The sequence below is a fragment of the Dendrobates tinctorius genome, unplaced genomic scaffold, assembly GCF_039654945.1.
Source record: "Dendrobates tinctorius isolate UK_male_01 unplaced genomic scaffold, ASM3965494v1 ptg000121l, whole genome shotgun sequence".
NCBI lineage: Eukaryota > Metazoa > Chordata > Amphibia > Anura > Dendrobatidae > Dendrobates > Dendrobates tinctorius.
The window spans coordinates 28,462-41,763 of record NW_027361789.1 but is presented as its reverse complement, the minus strand read 5'-3'; the positions used below and the strand labels follow the sequence as shown (position 1 = coordinate 41,763).

The window sequence follows — 13,302 nt, the reverse complement described above, 5'->3', positions numbered from 1 at the left end:
TTGTCAATCCTCTGCTAGAGTACGGTTTCAAAAGGTGTTCTGACAGCTGGAAGGCTTCATCCCCTACACAGACAAATGGCATAGGTGGACCAGATGTTTGCGGCAGCGGTCTAGGGGGTGGGAACTGGAAGGTGTTTCCATACAGTTTACGCCCCATGGCAGACAGTTTGAAAACTTGAGAGTCATTGGAGCGGCCATAGGCCCCAATATCAACAGCAATAAATTTGTATTCCGCGTCAGCGATGGCCATGAGGACAATTGAAAAATATTTCTTGTAATTGAAATATTCCAATCCCGATCCGGCTGGCTTTACAATGCGGATATGTTTCCCGTCCACAGCGCCCAAGCAGTTGGGAAACTGACATATCTGTTGAAACTTTTCTGAAATTTCAATCCACCTCTCTGTTAAGGGCTCTGGTAAAAACTCTTCAGCTAAGGAGTCCCACAGTGCACGGCATGTGTACTTCACTATTCCAGATATGGTGGAAATCCCGAGTCTGTACTGGAAATGCAGTGACGAAAGGGATTCTCCAGTTGCAAGAAATCTGTGGGGAATTAAAAAACAATTAGTTTTAAATCACAGCATTACATACCAAAACTCAGCTATAACACTTGGAGATACAAACTACCACCAACAAGATTGCAGTGAAAGTGTGCTCTGATGCGAGCACATCCAATAAATGTGGCTTACCTTAAAGTCACCATCAGACGCTCTGCGGGTGAAACAGAGAAGCGGCAATAGGTGTCCGCTTTTCTTATGAGGTGTGCAATGCGCTCCACCAAGTAATCAAAATTCTCCATTTTCATCCGAACATATCCAAAAAATTTATCCGGGTTTTGTCGAAGGTCCATGCAGAGTGTAGAATAGACCCCACGCGTCATTCTCTTGGCTGTGATGGGGTGGATCCACAAACGTCGTCTACGATGCCTGATGCGCTGCTGTCTCGCTCTCTCCTTCTCCAGAACAATCACCCTCAAACGATTCGCCTCCGCTGTAAAATCCGCCAAATTCTTCAAAATATTTCCAATCACAACATCCATCTTCGCCAGTAACTTGCTCTTCTCTCCAACCTGCACTTTCTCCTCTACAACCTGTCAAAGAAGGGCTGTAGGAACACGCTATATATAGTTTTCCAGTAGCCAATCCTGTTCGGAAGGCCACAAGGGGTGTTTTTAAAAACCGGATCCGGCGTAATCCGTCGAAAAACGGATAGAAAAATGGATGAACCGGATGAGACGGATCCGGTTTTGTCTGTCAAGAACAAGACGGATCCGGCAGAAAACCGGATCCGTCACATCCGGTTTTACAAAACATTTGCCGGATCCGGCGTTCCGGCACGACGCCGGATCGCGCCTGACGCCGAAAACCTGATGTGTGAAAGTAGCCTAATTGTTCTAAACGTACCATCTGGTTTGGACATTAAAAATAAAGGAGAGTAGAAGCCTCTACCTTCCTGTCCCTCTGGGACCTCCACTAAAACCCCCTTGCATAGTAGGCTCTGAATTTCTTCTTCGAGGGCCTTTTGTTGGGCCATAGAGTTAAGGCGGGTTAGGATAAAGAAATCATAAGGGTTTTGAAGGAATTCTATTTTCATTCCTTCTTTAATAATACCCAAGATCCATGGGTTTGAGGATATTTGTTCCCATTTTGGATAAAAGGAACGTAATCTACCCCCTACAGGTGGGTCTGATTTTTTAATTTCTATTTTCCCTTCAGAATGTTGGACCCCTGAACATGGTACCCTTTGGTTTCTCTTCTTTTGCGGCCCATCTATTTGATCTTTCCGTTTGCCTCCTTCTTCCAAACGGTCGCCTCTTAAAGGTTCTCCTATAGAAAGGGATAGAAGGGTCAGGGAGGGCCAACTTCCTCTCCTTTGCTTTGGCGAGTATACTGTCTCTTTCCCGAAGAGAAACTCACCCTCGCATGGGGTTGCACAAATCTTAGCCTTTGATTGCGCGTCCCCCTTCCAGCTCTTCATCCACAACGCCCTTCTGGCGTTGTTCACAAGAGCTGCTGATCTTGCTGCCAGCCGTAGAGTGTCCGCCGACGCATCAGCCATAAAGGCAGCTGCCCCTCTAATGGGATAGCAGCCCGTAATTTTTCTCTGGACACCTTTTGCTCGATTTGTTGATCCAGCTGGTCCAACCACACAAGCATAGATCTAGTGGTGCATGTGCTGGCTACCGCTGGCTTAAAAATACCCGTGGTAGATTCCCAAGACCTCTTCAATGATGATTCTGCCTTGCGGTCTAACGGGTCTGCCAACAAGCCTGCGTCCTCTACTGGAATAGCTGATTGTTTCGAGGTAGAGGATATAACGGCATCCACTTTTGGCACTTTGGTCCATTTTAATAGCTCCTCATCGCTAAATGGATACTTTCTTTTTGAGGCTGATGGGAGAAAACTTCTTTGGTTGTGTTTTTCCCATTCCCTTTTTATTAGGGCCTTAATTGCCGGTATTACCGGGAACGCTCTCCTTTTCTTTTCCGCCAATCCCGCAAACATTATGTCTTGTGCGGTTTGGGCACCCCTTGGTTCCTCACACCCCATAGTGCTTCTCACCGATTTGACTAGGTTGTCCACACTATCCAGGGGGAAACATGACCGTCCCTCCATGTCTGATGACGACGAGGATGTGAGTGAGGAGTCAGAGATTAACCCCCCTTCTTCCTCTGACTCTGAGCTGAGGGTTAACTGCTTTTTGCTGCCAGTCTCTGAGGGAGTTTTGGCACGGTTAATAGCCTGTATCTCCTCCCTGATTATTGCGCTAATGTTTTTTGTCGACAATGCGGCCCCTTGCTTTGTCTCTTTGGTGCACTGCTTACAGAGCTTCTTAGGGTAGGAGTCAGGGAGAGGTTCAGAGCATAACGCACATTCTTTATGCTTGGATTTATCCTTTTTCTTTGTCTAGAAGGGGACACCAAGGCGGAGAGAGAGAGGTCAGCTTAGTAGGCAGAGTATATACTTTGCACACTCACCCAGTGAAGCCTTATATTACCAGATCAGATGGCTGAGATCCCGTCCTAGGCCTTGATTCTCCTGCTTCATTCCTGCGGCCGGTGTTGCGGTCCCTGGTGGAGCTACCTCCTGCAGAATCCCCCGCTGGAGCGTGCGCTTCCGTTGGGAACGACATTGCTGCATCGCCGCTCAGCTGCGCCGCTGTTTAAATAGTTTGCCTCTTTTTTTTTTTCTTGCCGTCCCCCCGGAAGTTGCTCCTCCTCCCTGGGATCACCGCGCGCATGCCCCGACGCGCTCTCAGCCATCCCGCCCCGGAAGTTCAACCATTACTTCCGGGGGGTCAGGAGACTCTGCGCCGGCTGGCTACCGCGCCGCTTTGATGTGCGGCCCCCGCTCTCCATGCGGCGGTCCCCCTCTCTATGCACCGCCACCGCTGCTGTGCACTTTTTATTTCAAAAGAAAAACCTTTTTTTTTTTTCTTCTTCTTCTGCGCCACTGGCGCTCTTACCACTCCCAGTAGCGGTGCGTCCCGGTGCCTACCGGCGCTCTCCTGGGTGAGACGGGGCGGCCCTCCCCGGACCCCGTCATCACCCTTCGTTCACCAGACGAGGGGGGAGCCGTCTAGCGGAATGTCCCCCGATGCTGCCTCCGGACCGCAGCCCCTGCCGTTCACATGGAGACTGCACAGGCGGCATGCCTGGCCCAGGTATTCTTTCCTGAAGGATATCGTGGCTCCGTTTGGAACAGGAAACCAAAACTGAGGAGGAAAGGCGGACCGCCCCTTTTATCTTTCCTGTAGGGTTTCCTGTTCCAAATGGGGCGGATCCGATACCTCCAGTGGGTGCTGTCGTGGCGAAGGGTAAAATGAGAATAGCGTTAACGCAGTCCGTACAACGTATGCATTGAACGGACTGCATTAACGCTATGTGAACCTGGCCTTAGATAGTATGAATCCATGTTCATTACTTTTAAAAGATCTTACTACACAATTAAAAATGGCAAAAGTAAACCACAATGGGTAAAAAATAATAAAAATTAGTAGGAGTAGAAAAGCGCCATATAGAATGTTCCCCAATACGTTTTTAAGCAGCTAAGTACTATGGTACTAGAACAGCATGGTGAACTGAAGATATACCTGTGACAGCAGGTGAGTAGATGCAGGAAGGCACCCCGACGCGCGTTTCGGAATAGATCCTTTGTCATCCCCTCCTCCACTGTTCCTGTTAACTGCCATTTCTTAATTACATTTCGAACTGAGGACAGGGCAACTTGAAACCACTTTACCATCTTCTTATAGCCTTCTGCTTTGTGGGCCTCTAACATTTTTTATTTTCAGAGTGCTAGGCAGCTGCTTAGAAGAGAACCCTTAGCTGCTGTTTTTTTTAACAAGGTAAGGCTATGTGCACACGCTGCGGATTCTGCTGCGTTTCTGCAGCGTTTTTGGCCCTGCGGAAACGCAGCAGTTCCGCAGACATGGTACAGTACCATGTTAGCCTATGGCATTTCAAATCCGCTGTGCTCACGCTGCGGTTTTTTCCGCGCGGTTTACAAACCCCGCAGCATGTCAATGTAGAGGTGTGAAACCGCAGAGCAAAACTGCAGGCTAATCCGCAGGAAAATCGCAGGTCACTTTACCTGCCCTTTTACCTGCGGATCCGCACGGAAAAACCCGCAGGTGAATCCGCAGCATGTGCACATAGCCTTAGAGGACATTGGCTTTTTATAAAGCTGGGAAATTTGCATCCCCTGGCCTTTCCTAACGATGATGGTGAACAAGCCATAACCCTAACAGGCTAATCTAATTAAGGTCTGAATCCCTGGTCAAATTTATCATACCACACAAATCTCCAAGGTTGCCCAAACTTTTACATTTGCCCAGTTTCCTTTTTGCAAATTTTAATATTAAAAAAATACGATGTATTTTAGGCAACAAAAAAAAAAAAAAAAAAAAAAAAAAAGAAGAATATAAATGAATTGTGTCATTATTAACTTTATGTCTTTTAGAGATAATTTCATCTTCAAACTTGCTTAACTGTTCACAATAACAGTAATTTTGACTAGAGGTGCTGAAACCTTTACATGCCACTCTAAGGCCTCTTTCACATTTCAGTTTCTTGCCTTCAGTCTCAATCTGTAAAATATTAGAAAAAAAAACAAAAAAAAAAACACGGATCCGGTGACTGATGCCGCCAGATCAGTTTTTTCTCATAGATTTGTATTAGCGACTGATTCTGACTGATGGCTGCACGTTTTATCCATCGTTCACTGGATCCGTCGGAAATGGTCTGTCCGGCGCCGGAGACAACGGACATAGTAACGTTGTTTGTCTCCGTCGAAAAGTCAGACAGCGACATATCCGACGCTTTCCGTTGTTTGCTAGAATGGAAGCCTACGGGCGCCAGATCCGTCGTTGTCCATCACATGACGGAATCCAGTGACTAATTCCGTTTTTTAAACTGAGCATGCTCCAATATCCACAGTCCTAAATGTATATAAACCTGCCAGGTAAGGCAGTCGGATAAGGCGAAAAAAATGGATCCGTCACATCAGTTTTTCACAATCTGCAAGGAATCCGTCGAGCCAACGGATTGTGACGGACGTCAAAAAACTGAAGTGTGAAAGTAGCCTAAGCCCCACTAACGCTGCAGCACAATCTACGGAACTGTCCTTGCATGACTGCATGCTGTAAACAGAGTATCTTGTAGGCATGCTATGAGGTGTGTTCAACAAGTTATCTACGCCAGCATGTTCTGTCACTATTATAGAGCTTTTCTGTGCATGTTGAGACATATCTGGACATACAACAGACACCGTAGAAATCCTTATGAAAGCACTGAAAGTGACAGGATGGAAAGGGCAGTACAGTGCAGCTCTACAAAGAAAGTGTGGGATTTGGAGCTTTATGCAGTGATGAAAATCCCTTCAAAAAGGAAGCCTAAAAGAAACCCATGAACACATCATTGGTGTATATGGTGATTATGCACCTTCCTAATATCAAGTAACGTTTTGGGCCAAGTCATTTAAATGGGGTATTGAATTAAATGAAGATGACCCCCATTCAGGGTGACCTATCAAAAAATCTTCAGAGGAAATGTGGCATAAAGTGGAGGCCATGTTGTTGGAAGATAGTCAGATCAAAGTCACAGTATTTGCTCATGAATTAAGACATTTTAGTTGACAAGGTTTCCAGTATCATTCATGACGTTTTGATGATGTCAAAAGTCAGTTCCCGATGGGTGCCAAAAATGTTGACGCATGAGCAAAAAAACATGTCGCCAGCAATTTAGGGAATCTATTTTCAAATTATTATTGTTGATGAAACATGGGTCAGTCACCATAATCCGGACATCAAACAAGAGTCCACTTTTAGAAAAAACAAAATAATTTTTCTCAGATGCATGGCATATCAGTCATATTGCCCAGAATTCAGCACACCTAGAGGTAGGTAATAGGGCTTGGGAAAGGAATTACTGGCATGGTTGAAGAGATTAGAGTACATACTCGTGTATAAGTCGAGGTTTTCATCACATTTTTTTGTGCTGAAAACACCCCCTCAGCTTATACACAACTCAATGTGACAGAAGAAGGCAGGTTAGAGGGAACGGCGGAGCAACGGGTCACAGGAGACAGGAGCCGGCGGCTGCAGCTGTAACTGCTAGCTGCTAAAGAGAAAAGTATATTTACTGCACTGGCAATGAATATTAATTTCTCTTATAAAGCGCACAGTTACAGCCGCCGGCTTCCAGCAGCTGCCGGGCTATCACGAGTGCCCGCTCATTAAGGTAATGAGTAGTCACCTCTCTCCACTCTCATTGGTGTGGAGAGATGAATATTCATTCCCTTAATGAGCAGGGACACGTGATCGTCTGGCCGCAGAAGCTGCTGGCACCGGAACAAGATGCTGCAAGGGTGCGCAGGGAAAGTAAGTGGGATTTTTTTTTTTAATTGCTTTTCTCATGGGGGCCACACATACAAGGATGGGGATAAGTAGCCATGCAAACAAGGATGGGAATAAGGAACAATGCAGGCAAGGATGGGGATGAAGGGGCAATGCATACCCGGCTTATACTCGAGTCAATAAGGTTTCCCAGTTTTTCGTGGCAAAATTAGGTGCCTTGGTTTATACACGAGTATATATGGTAATTATTTTAAATATGGGAATTACAAGAAAAAAAATAAAAGTTGTCAAAACTTTTTTCTACTCTTAATGGCCTCAATAGCAGCTCTTTAGTGCTTCTGGGCATTGTGTGCTGCATTTTCCTTAAAGGGAATCTGTCACCCCTTTTTTGAGATATCATATAATGATATCAATCAATTGTGTGTCACATAAGGATTCTCTTAGTACTTTTGCTTCCCCCTGACCCCGTACCTTTCATGCATAAATACCTTGTTTATATCGGTTCAGATGTATGTAAACTGCCGCAGTCCGGTCCAATGGGCGGGGCTTATTCAACTGCTCCCCCCTCCCTGTCTTGCTCTACGCATTTCTTCTTGTGTAGAGCAAGACAGGGAAGGGGGGGGGCAGGTGTATAAGCCCCACCCAGCGGACCGGACCGTGGCAGTTTACATACATCTGAACCGATATAAAAAAGGTATGTATGCATGCATGAAAGGTGCGGGGTCAGGGGGAAGCAAAAGTACTAAGAGAATCCTTATGTGACACACAATTGAATGATATCATTATATGATATCTCAAAAAAGGGGTGACAGATTCCCTTTAATCTCTTTTCAGTGCACCTTCTCTATCCAGCATTCTCGCTCACCAATTGACTTCTCTACCCAGCATTTTCACCTTACTCCACCGTTTTACTACTTCGGTTTCTCCTACCCTTTCCCTACATCTGAGTGTTTGTGCATACTATATAGCTCAGGTTGGCCTGCTTATCTGCACTACATAGCCCAGGTGGTTAACATACAGGGGTCAGGAGTGATTGCGAGCCACTTGGCATCCTACTCGTGGAAGCAGTACAGACCCAGGTAACACGTGTAGGGCACAGGGTATTGGTCCTTTGTTATAAATATTGCTAGTATGGGTACACTGACAGCAATCGCTATATGGTGTTCTGTGTTCAAACACAGTTTTACTTGTGAAATTCACGTTTCCCTGCACATGCACTTTAACATTGCAGGCCACTTCATTGTCCATTTGGTCACAGATATATCCTGTGCTCGCACCACAACTGCAAACCATTTCAATGTGTTGATATTTTTCTAAATTGATGGATATGATATATTTGGCCATACATATACATGTTCCTGTGTATTAATGTACACTGCTCCAGCTAACCTCCTTGTGTCTGTGCTCTATGGTTTGATGCACTCTTATAATAAATCTGTGTATGTTTTAGAGCTATTGAAATATAATAACCTGTTTTAAATATTTTTCAATCTATACAACACTTCTTGATCTATACATGGTATATTTACTACGGGATCAGTATGCTTATTTTTTTCAGAATATATTTACTAGTAAACTAATTACTGAAAACGAGCTTTCACCATTATATACTACCCACATTATGGAATAGTGGCTGCAGAGTGGATTAAAACACAATTGTTTAGTTTTCTTTTTTTCTTCAAAATTTCTCATCCCCTTTGCAGAGACATTAGCTTTTAGGCTATGTGCCCACGTATGCAGACAATTTTCCCAGAAAACGCGCGTCCCCAGACACAGAAAATAGCTTAAAAAAGTGGACTTTTCCGCAAAATTAATGAGCATGCTGCATTTTTTACTGCAAAGCTTTTTTTCGCGGAATAAAACACATCAATATGCACAAAAAGTGCAAAATGCATTAATATGGATGCTTCTTTTAAGCGATTTATAAGCGTTTTGCAGGTAAAAACGCGAAAAAAAAAAAAAAACGCTTATGTGGGCACACAGCCTCAAAGTTTATATTCTAATTTATGCCAATACCAAGTGAGCATAAGCAAAGATTCTTCTCCGGGGAAGTGTACTTTTCCCTACTGCATGTTGCTGACCAATCATAAGTAGGAGGTGTAATGAAGGTGGAGGTGGGACAGAAGAACTCCCCAAGAAAAAGAGATATGCAATGATGCACAGCTCTGCCCTTTGTGCTCTTACTGCTGGCATCGACTGTGCAAGGTAGGGCAGAGCTGTGGGTTTTTGCGAACACCTTTTGTAGCTTTCATCCCTCTGCACGGACAACACTTCTCTAATCCCCACTCCTCAGACATTAACTACTGTGAGATGAAAGCTGTAGGAGTCATTTGTAACAACACAGCTCTGTGCTATTCTGGACAGTACATGCCAACAGTAAGATCACAGAGGAGTGCAGGGCTGTGTGTCATTACATGTTTCACAGGAGAACGCCTTTTCTTATATTCTCTGGGGATGTGCCTTGAGGTACTGAAATATTGTAAAAACCAAGTATTAGCTGTACGTGAACAGGGAACATTTTGTGAAAGGGTTTACATTTATTCTCTTGACCTTTGCACAGCAGTAGGACACAACAACAGTAGTAAAGCCATCTGGACACACAAATGACTTTTCCATAGAGTTGTAACTGTTGGCCAGGACTTTCAAGAGGTTGTCCACTACTTTACATTTATGGACTATCCCTAGGATAGGTCAGCAATGTCTCATCCCCGGGGTCCGACACCCCAGCCAAACAGCTGTCACTGGTGTCAACGGCCTCCGGCTGGAATTACTCGCTTGCTAAGCTGCTCCGTCTACCTGTAGTGGCCGGGGCTTGGTACTGCTTATCCTCCTATTCAAATCAATAGGAGGCGAATGTGTAGTACCCTGCGGCGGCCACTACAAGCAGACAGAGCAACTCGGTAAGCGAGTGCTTCCAGCTGGCAGTCGCCATCGACACCGTTTAATAATAGAGTAGAGGGTGTGCAGGGTGTCTGATATTGGCCGATCAAACATTGATGGCCTATTGTAAAGATAGGCCATCAATGTAAAAGTAGTGGACAACCTCATTAAATGCATTACCGTTCTGAAGTACAGTACGAGCGCTCAATCCAAACTATCAAATTGGCAGAAGAATGGTTTTGTTTTCTGACTAGACCAGGAAGAACTTCATATCCAGCACAACATAATTTGTATACATTGTACCAAGCACCCTATTCTGGCCTTTGCACCAAACAGAAGGATTTTAAAATCTGCAACATTGTATACTGAAGGCCTAGACTTACATGGGGGAGCCGTAGGGAAAACAAGTTTTTTTTTGTTTTTGTTTTTTTTTTACCTTATCTCACATGTCATATGGGTCTTTGTGGTTTCTTATGATCACACGACTGATCTTCTGATGGCAGGAATGCCAATGGCAGGGGGCTGCTCCTGGGCCTATTTAGACCCCACACCGCCCTAGCTGAGACAAGTGTCAGTGGATCAAGGAAGACTTCCTGTACCTGTCGTTGTCATGTCTCGCCCACACACTTTGCAGCACGAGAACAGAACAGGCTTGAATCCTACACTTTGTGAAACACATTGTACCACAAACATTTCGATAAAGCTACGTATGCTGCACGTCACACAACTGACAAGTGATAGGGAAGGAAAAAAAAAGGGAAGGAAAAAAAAAAGGAATGGGAACTGTAGATCCAAACATTTAGTAAATAATATAAATCAATTGAAAGTTTTTTCGGTCCTTTAAAAAAGGGTGAAAAATAAAAATACGTTCAAATAGATAACATCAATATACATAAAATATCATACTGGTAGCAGTGACTAAAATTACAAATTCTATTTTATGGTAACATTTTAATAAAAACAAAACAAAAAAAGAAATGCATACACATGCAAAGCGCAAACTTTTTTTTTGCTATGGCCAATTTTATTTGAATGCCCTTTGTCGTCAGCAGAGGTGGGGACAGGGGCATAGAGTGGCCTGAGCAGGACCACCATACCTTAGTCCTGTGGAGCGTGTGCAAGGAACCCAACATAGTAAAACCTTTGCATGAAACTGGGGGGATACTGAGGTTAAATATAGGAAGTTATTTTTTATGTACACAACTAGTAAGGCTGGGTTTTCATCAGTTGTGTCTGCTCACCCCCCAACCTTCTAGTGCGAGCCAGACAACTGATGCAATTTTATGCTCTGCTGTGGCATCCAGAGTCGGATCAGAAAATGCTGCATGTAGGATTTTTGATCTAAAATGAGCAACAACTAATGCAACAGATAAATGGGAATGATCACATACAAAACAAGAGGAAATGCTGAAGGGATGAAAGGGCCTAAAAAGCCGAATGCTCGGATGCACTGAAACGAGGCCTAATAAAAACATATACATTTCAGGATTTATCATGCAAAGAAGCATTTCATTGAGCGCCTATTGTCCATTTATTCTGATATTTAACAGGTCTTAATAAGTGGAATTACTTACAGCCCGCACTTCTACATAACCATGTCCAGCAACTAGTGCGGCTCTAGTACTACTAGTCACAGGTGTAAACAGCCTGAACAAGCCATCAAGGGGTGGGGGATTTTTGAGGTTTTCATTAGATCCAGTAGCCTTCATAGAAGCAGGAATGCTACTTTCTCACCTTCTCTACCGTATACTCACACCACTTCTTGAAATTGATGTCTCTATAGGTTTTTGTCTCCAACAGAAAGGTACACAGACTATTATTTTTACGGCACCATTGATTCCATGGTGCTGCTTTTTCGTTGCAAATTAGAAGTATAGGTATTGTTCATGTTAGGTAATAGTTATATCAGCAGTCGTCTAACAGAATATTGTCCGTAGAGCCCTGTAGCTTCTTAAAGACTATGTAAATGAACAGTCATGCTATGAAAGGCACACTGTTATCTGTAAAAGTATTAATAAACCTAGAACTAATGCAATAGAAATGCAGTCAGTAGTTCATACCTTTACTGTTCTGTGCAGTGTTGTTAGAAAGGAAACAAAATTAAGTTCACGGCAATAGTGGTAGAACATCGTTATCAATATAGTCTGCATTAGTGGTGGTATTGCCCAAGCGGCACATAATTGTGCCCATTTCATGTAGTATCACAAGATCTCACATTGACAGCTGTTCTCTGAACAGTGAAGTTATCATTTCTGTCATTTCCCGTCAGTTGAAAGATACCCGCGTCTAATTAAGGTATAGGAAACCTATCCAAAATCCACCAGATACAATGTCACATATAAATGAAGTATCCAGGCTGCAAGGTTCATTATTAATACAGCAGGTTGTTAGATCCTCAGCCAACATGCCAAAAATGGCAGGGAAAAAAAAAAAAAAAAAAAAAGAAAAATTCCTGAAATCATCCCGCACACAATAAATAACTTCCTTGTAAACTCTGCTAAATGCCTGAAACCATAACAAATACGAGCAGCTGCACGGTTCTGTGTGCCATCATAAGCAAGGCTTACTATCTGATCACACCATAAACATTCTGCTCATGCTACAAATTCTTCTGCTACTTTTAGATTTAAAAAAAAAAAAAAAAATTCTTCTACACAGGGCCAAGACAAAGAAATCGTGAAATGCATTTACATTTAAAGCCATCACCAGTGTGAAAGCAAATGTAGCCATCCACTACCTGCAAATAAAGTGTTAAATGAAAGAACATCCCCAAAAGCGAAGCTCACACAACAGTCATTTCCAGGGCTAGCTACCAACCTGAATCTGCTGAAATGCCTTCAGTCGCTTCTTAAATCTGGATGGCAAAACAAAGTCGCATCCACGAGCCAACAATGCCAGTTCCTTCCTAAGATCTGGGTCTTGCCTCAGAGAAATCTCCTTTATCCTCATGTTTCCAGATTTCATATAAAACAAAAGTTACGGAGAAAAGCTTCTAAAATGATTGAAGCTCAATCCCTTTTCCCCTAAAATGGGTAGCAACTTGTAGAACAGAAGAGCAATGCAGGAGCAGTCCAGGATGCACTCACTAGGTCCAAACATTGACAGAGACTAAGAGCTAGCCAGGGAAAGGCACAGCGAGCACAGTCACCATGGGGAGGGGGCTGCCCTTTACAAAAGGCATTCCAGGCACTTTGCTCTCCAACAGGTTCTTTGGATGGAGTAGATGAGATCAGAGTCACAATCGGGGGCAGGGAATAGGAAGCGTCATACAGAGAATTTAGGGGCACTTTGTGCCTTTGGGATACCAGCAGCAGCTCTGCAGAAAGTGCCCTCCACCATCTTCACATTCCAGCTCCCTTCAATGTGGCCTCTATCAACATCAGCAAATATGTAGCAACTGATAAACCAGAGAGGACAGAACAGTCATTCAATCCGCAAAATCTGCCTCCGCAAAGCACAGTGCTCCTCATTGATTTCACCGTGACCTTGTTTAGGTAGAAAAACATTAACCAGCATACAGTGTGAGAGTATAACACAATCATTTCACACAAGAAGCGCCATTTCC

The 13,302-nt window shown here is 43.9% G+C and overlaps 1 protein-coding gene across 3 annotated transcripts in view; it reads right to left on the bottom strand.

The window, feature by feature from the left end:
- LOC141046815 (serine/threonine-protein phosphatase 2A regulatory subunit B'' subunit beta-like) overlaps window positions 1-12,853 on the bottom strand; it is a 53,728-nt gene extending 40,875 nt beyond the window's left edge. Inside the window, exon 1 of one of the 3 annotated variants that reach the window (XM_073541434.1) lies at window positions 12,555-12,853. In XM_073541434.1, the coding sequence (XP_073397535.1) occupies window positions 12,555-12,701 (147 nt within the window). In that variant the 5' untranslated portion in view covers window positions 12,702-12,853. The remainder of the gene's footprint in view (window positions 1-12,554) is intronic. The other 2 variants (XM_073541436.1, XM_073541435.1) reach the window with 2 other exon arrangements.
- Window positions 12,854-13,302: the final 449 nt, after the last annotated feature.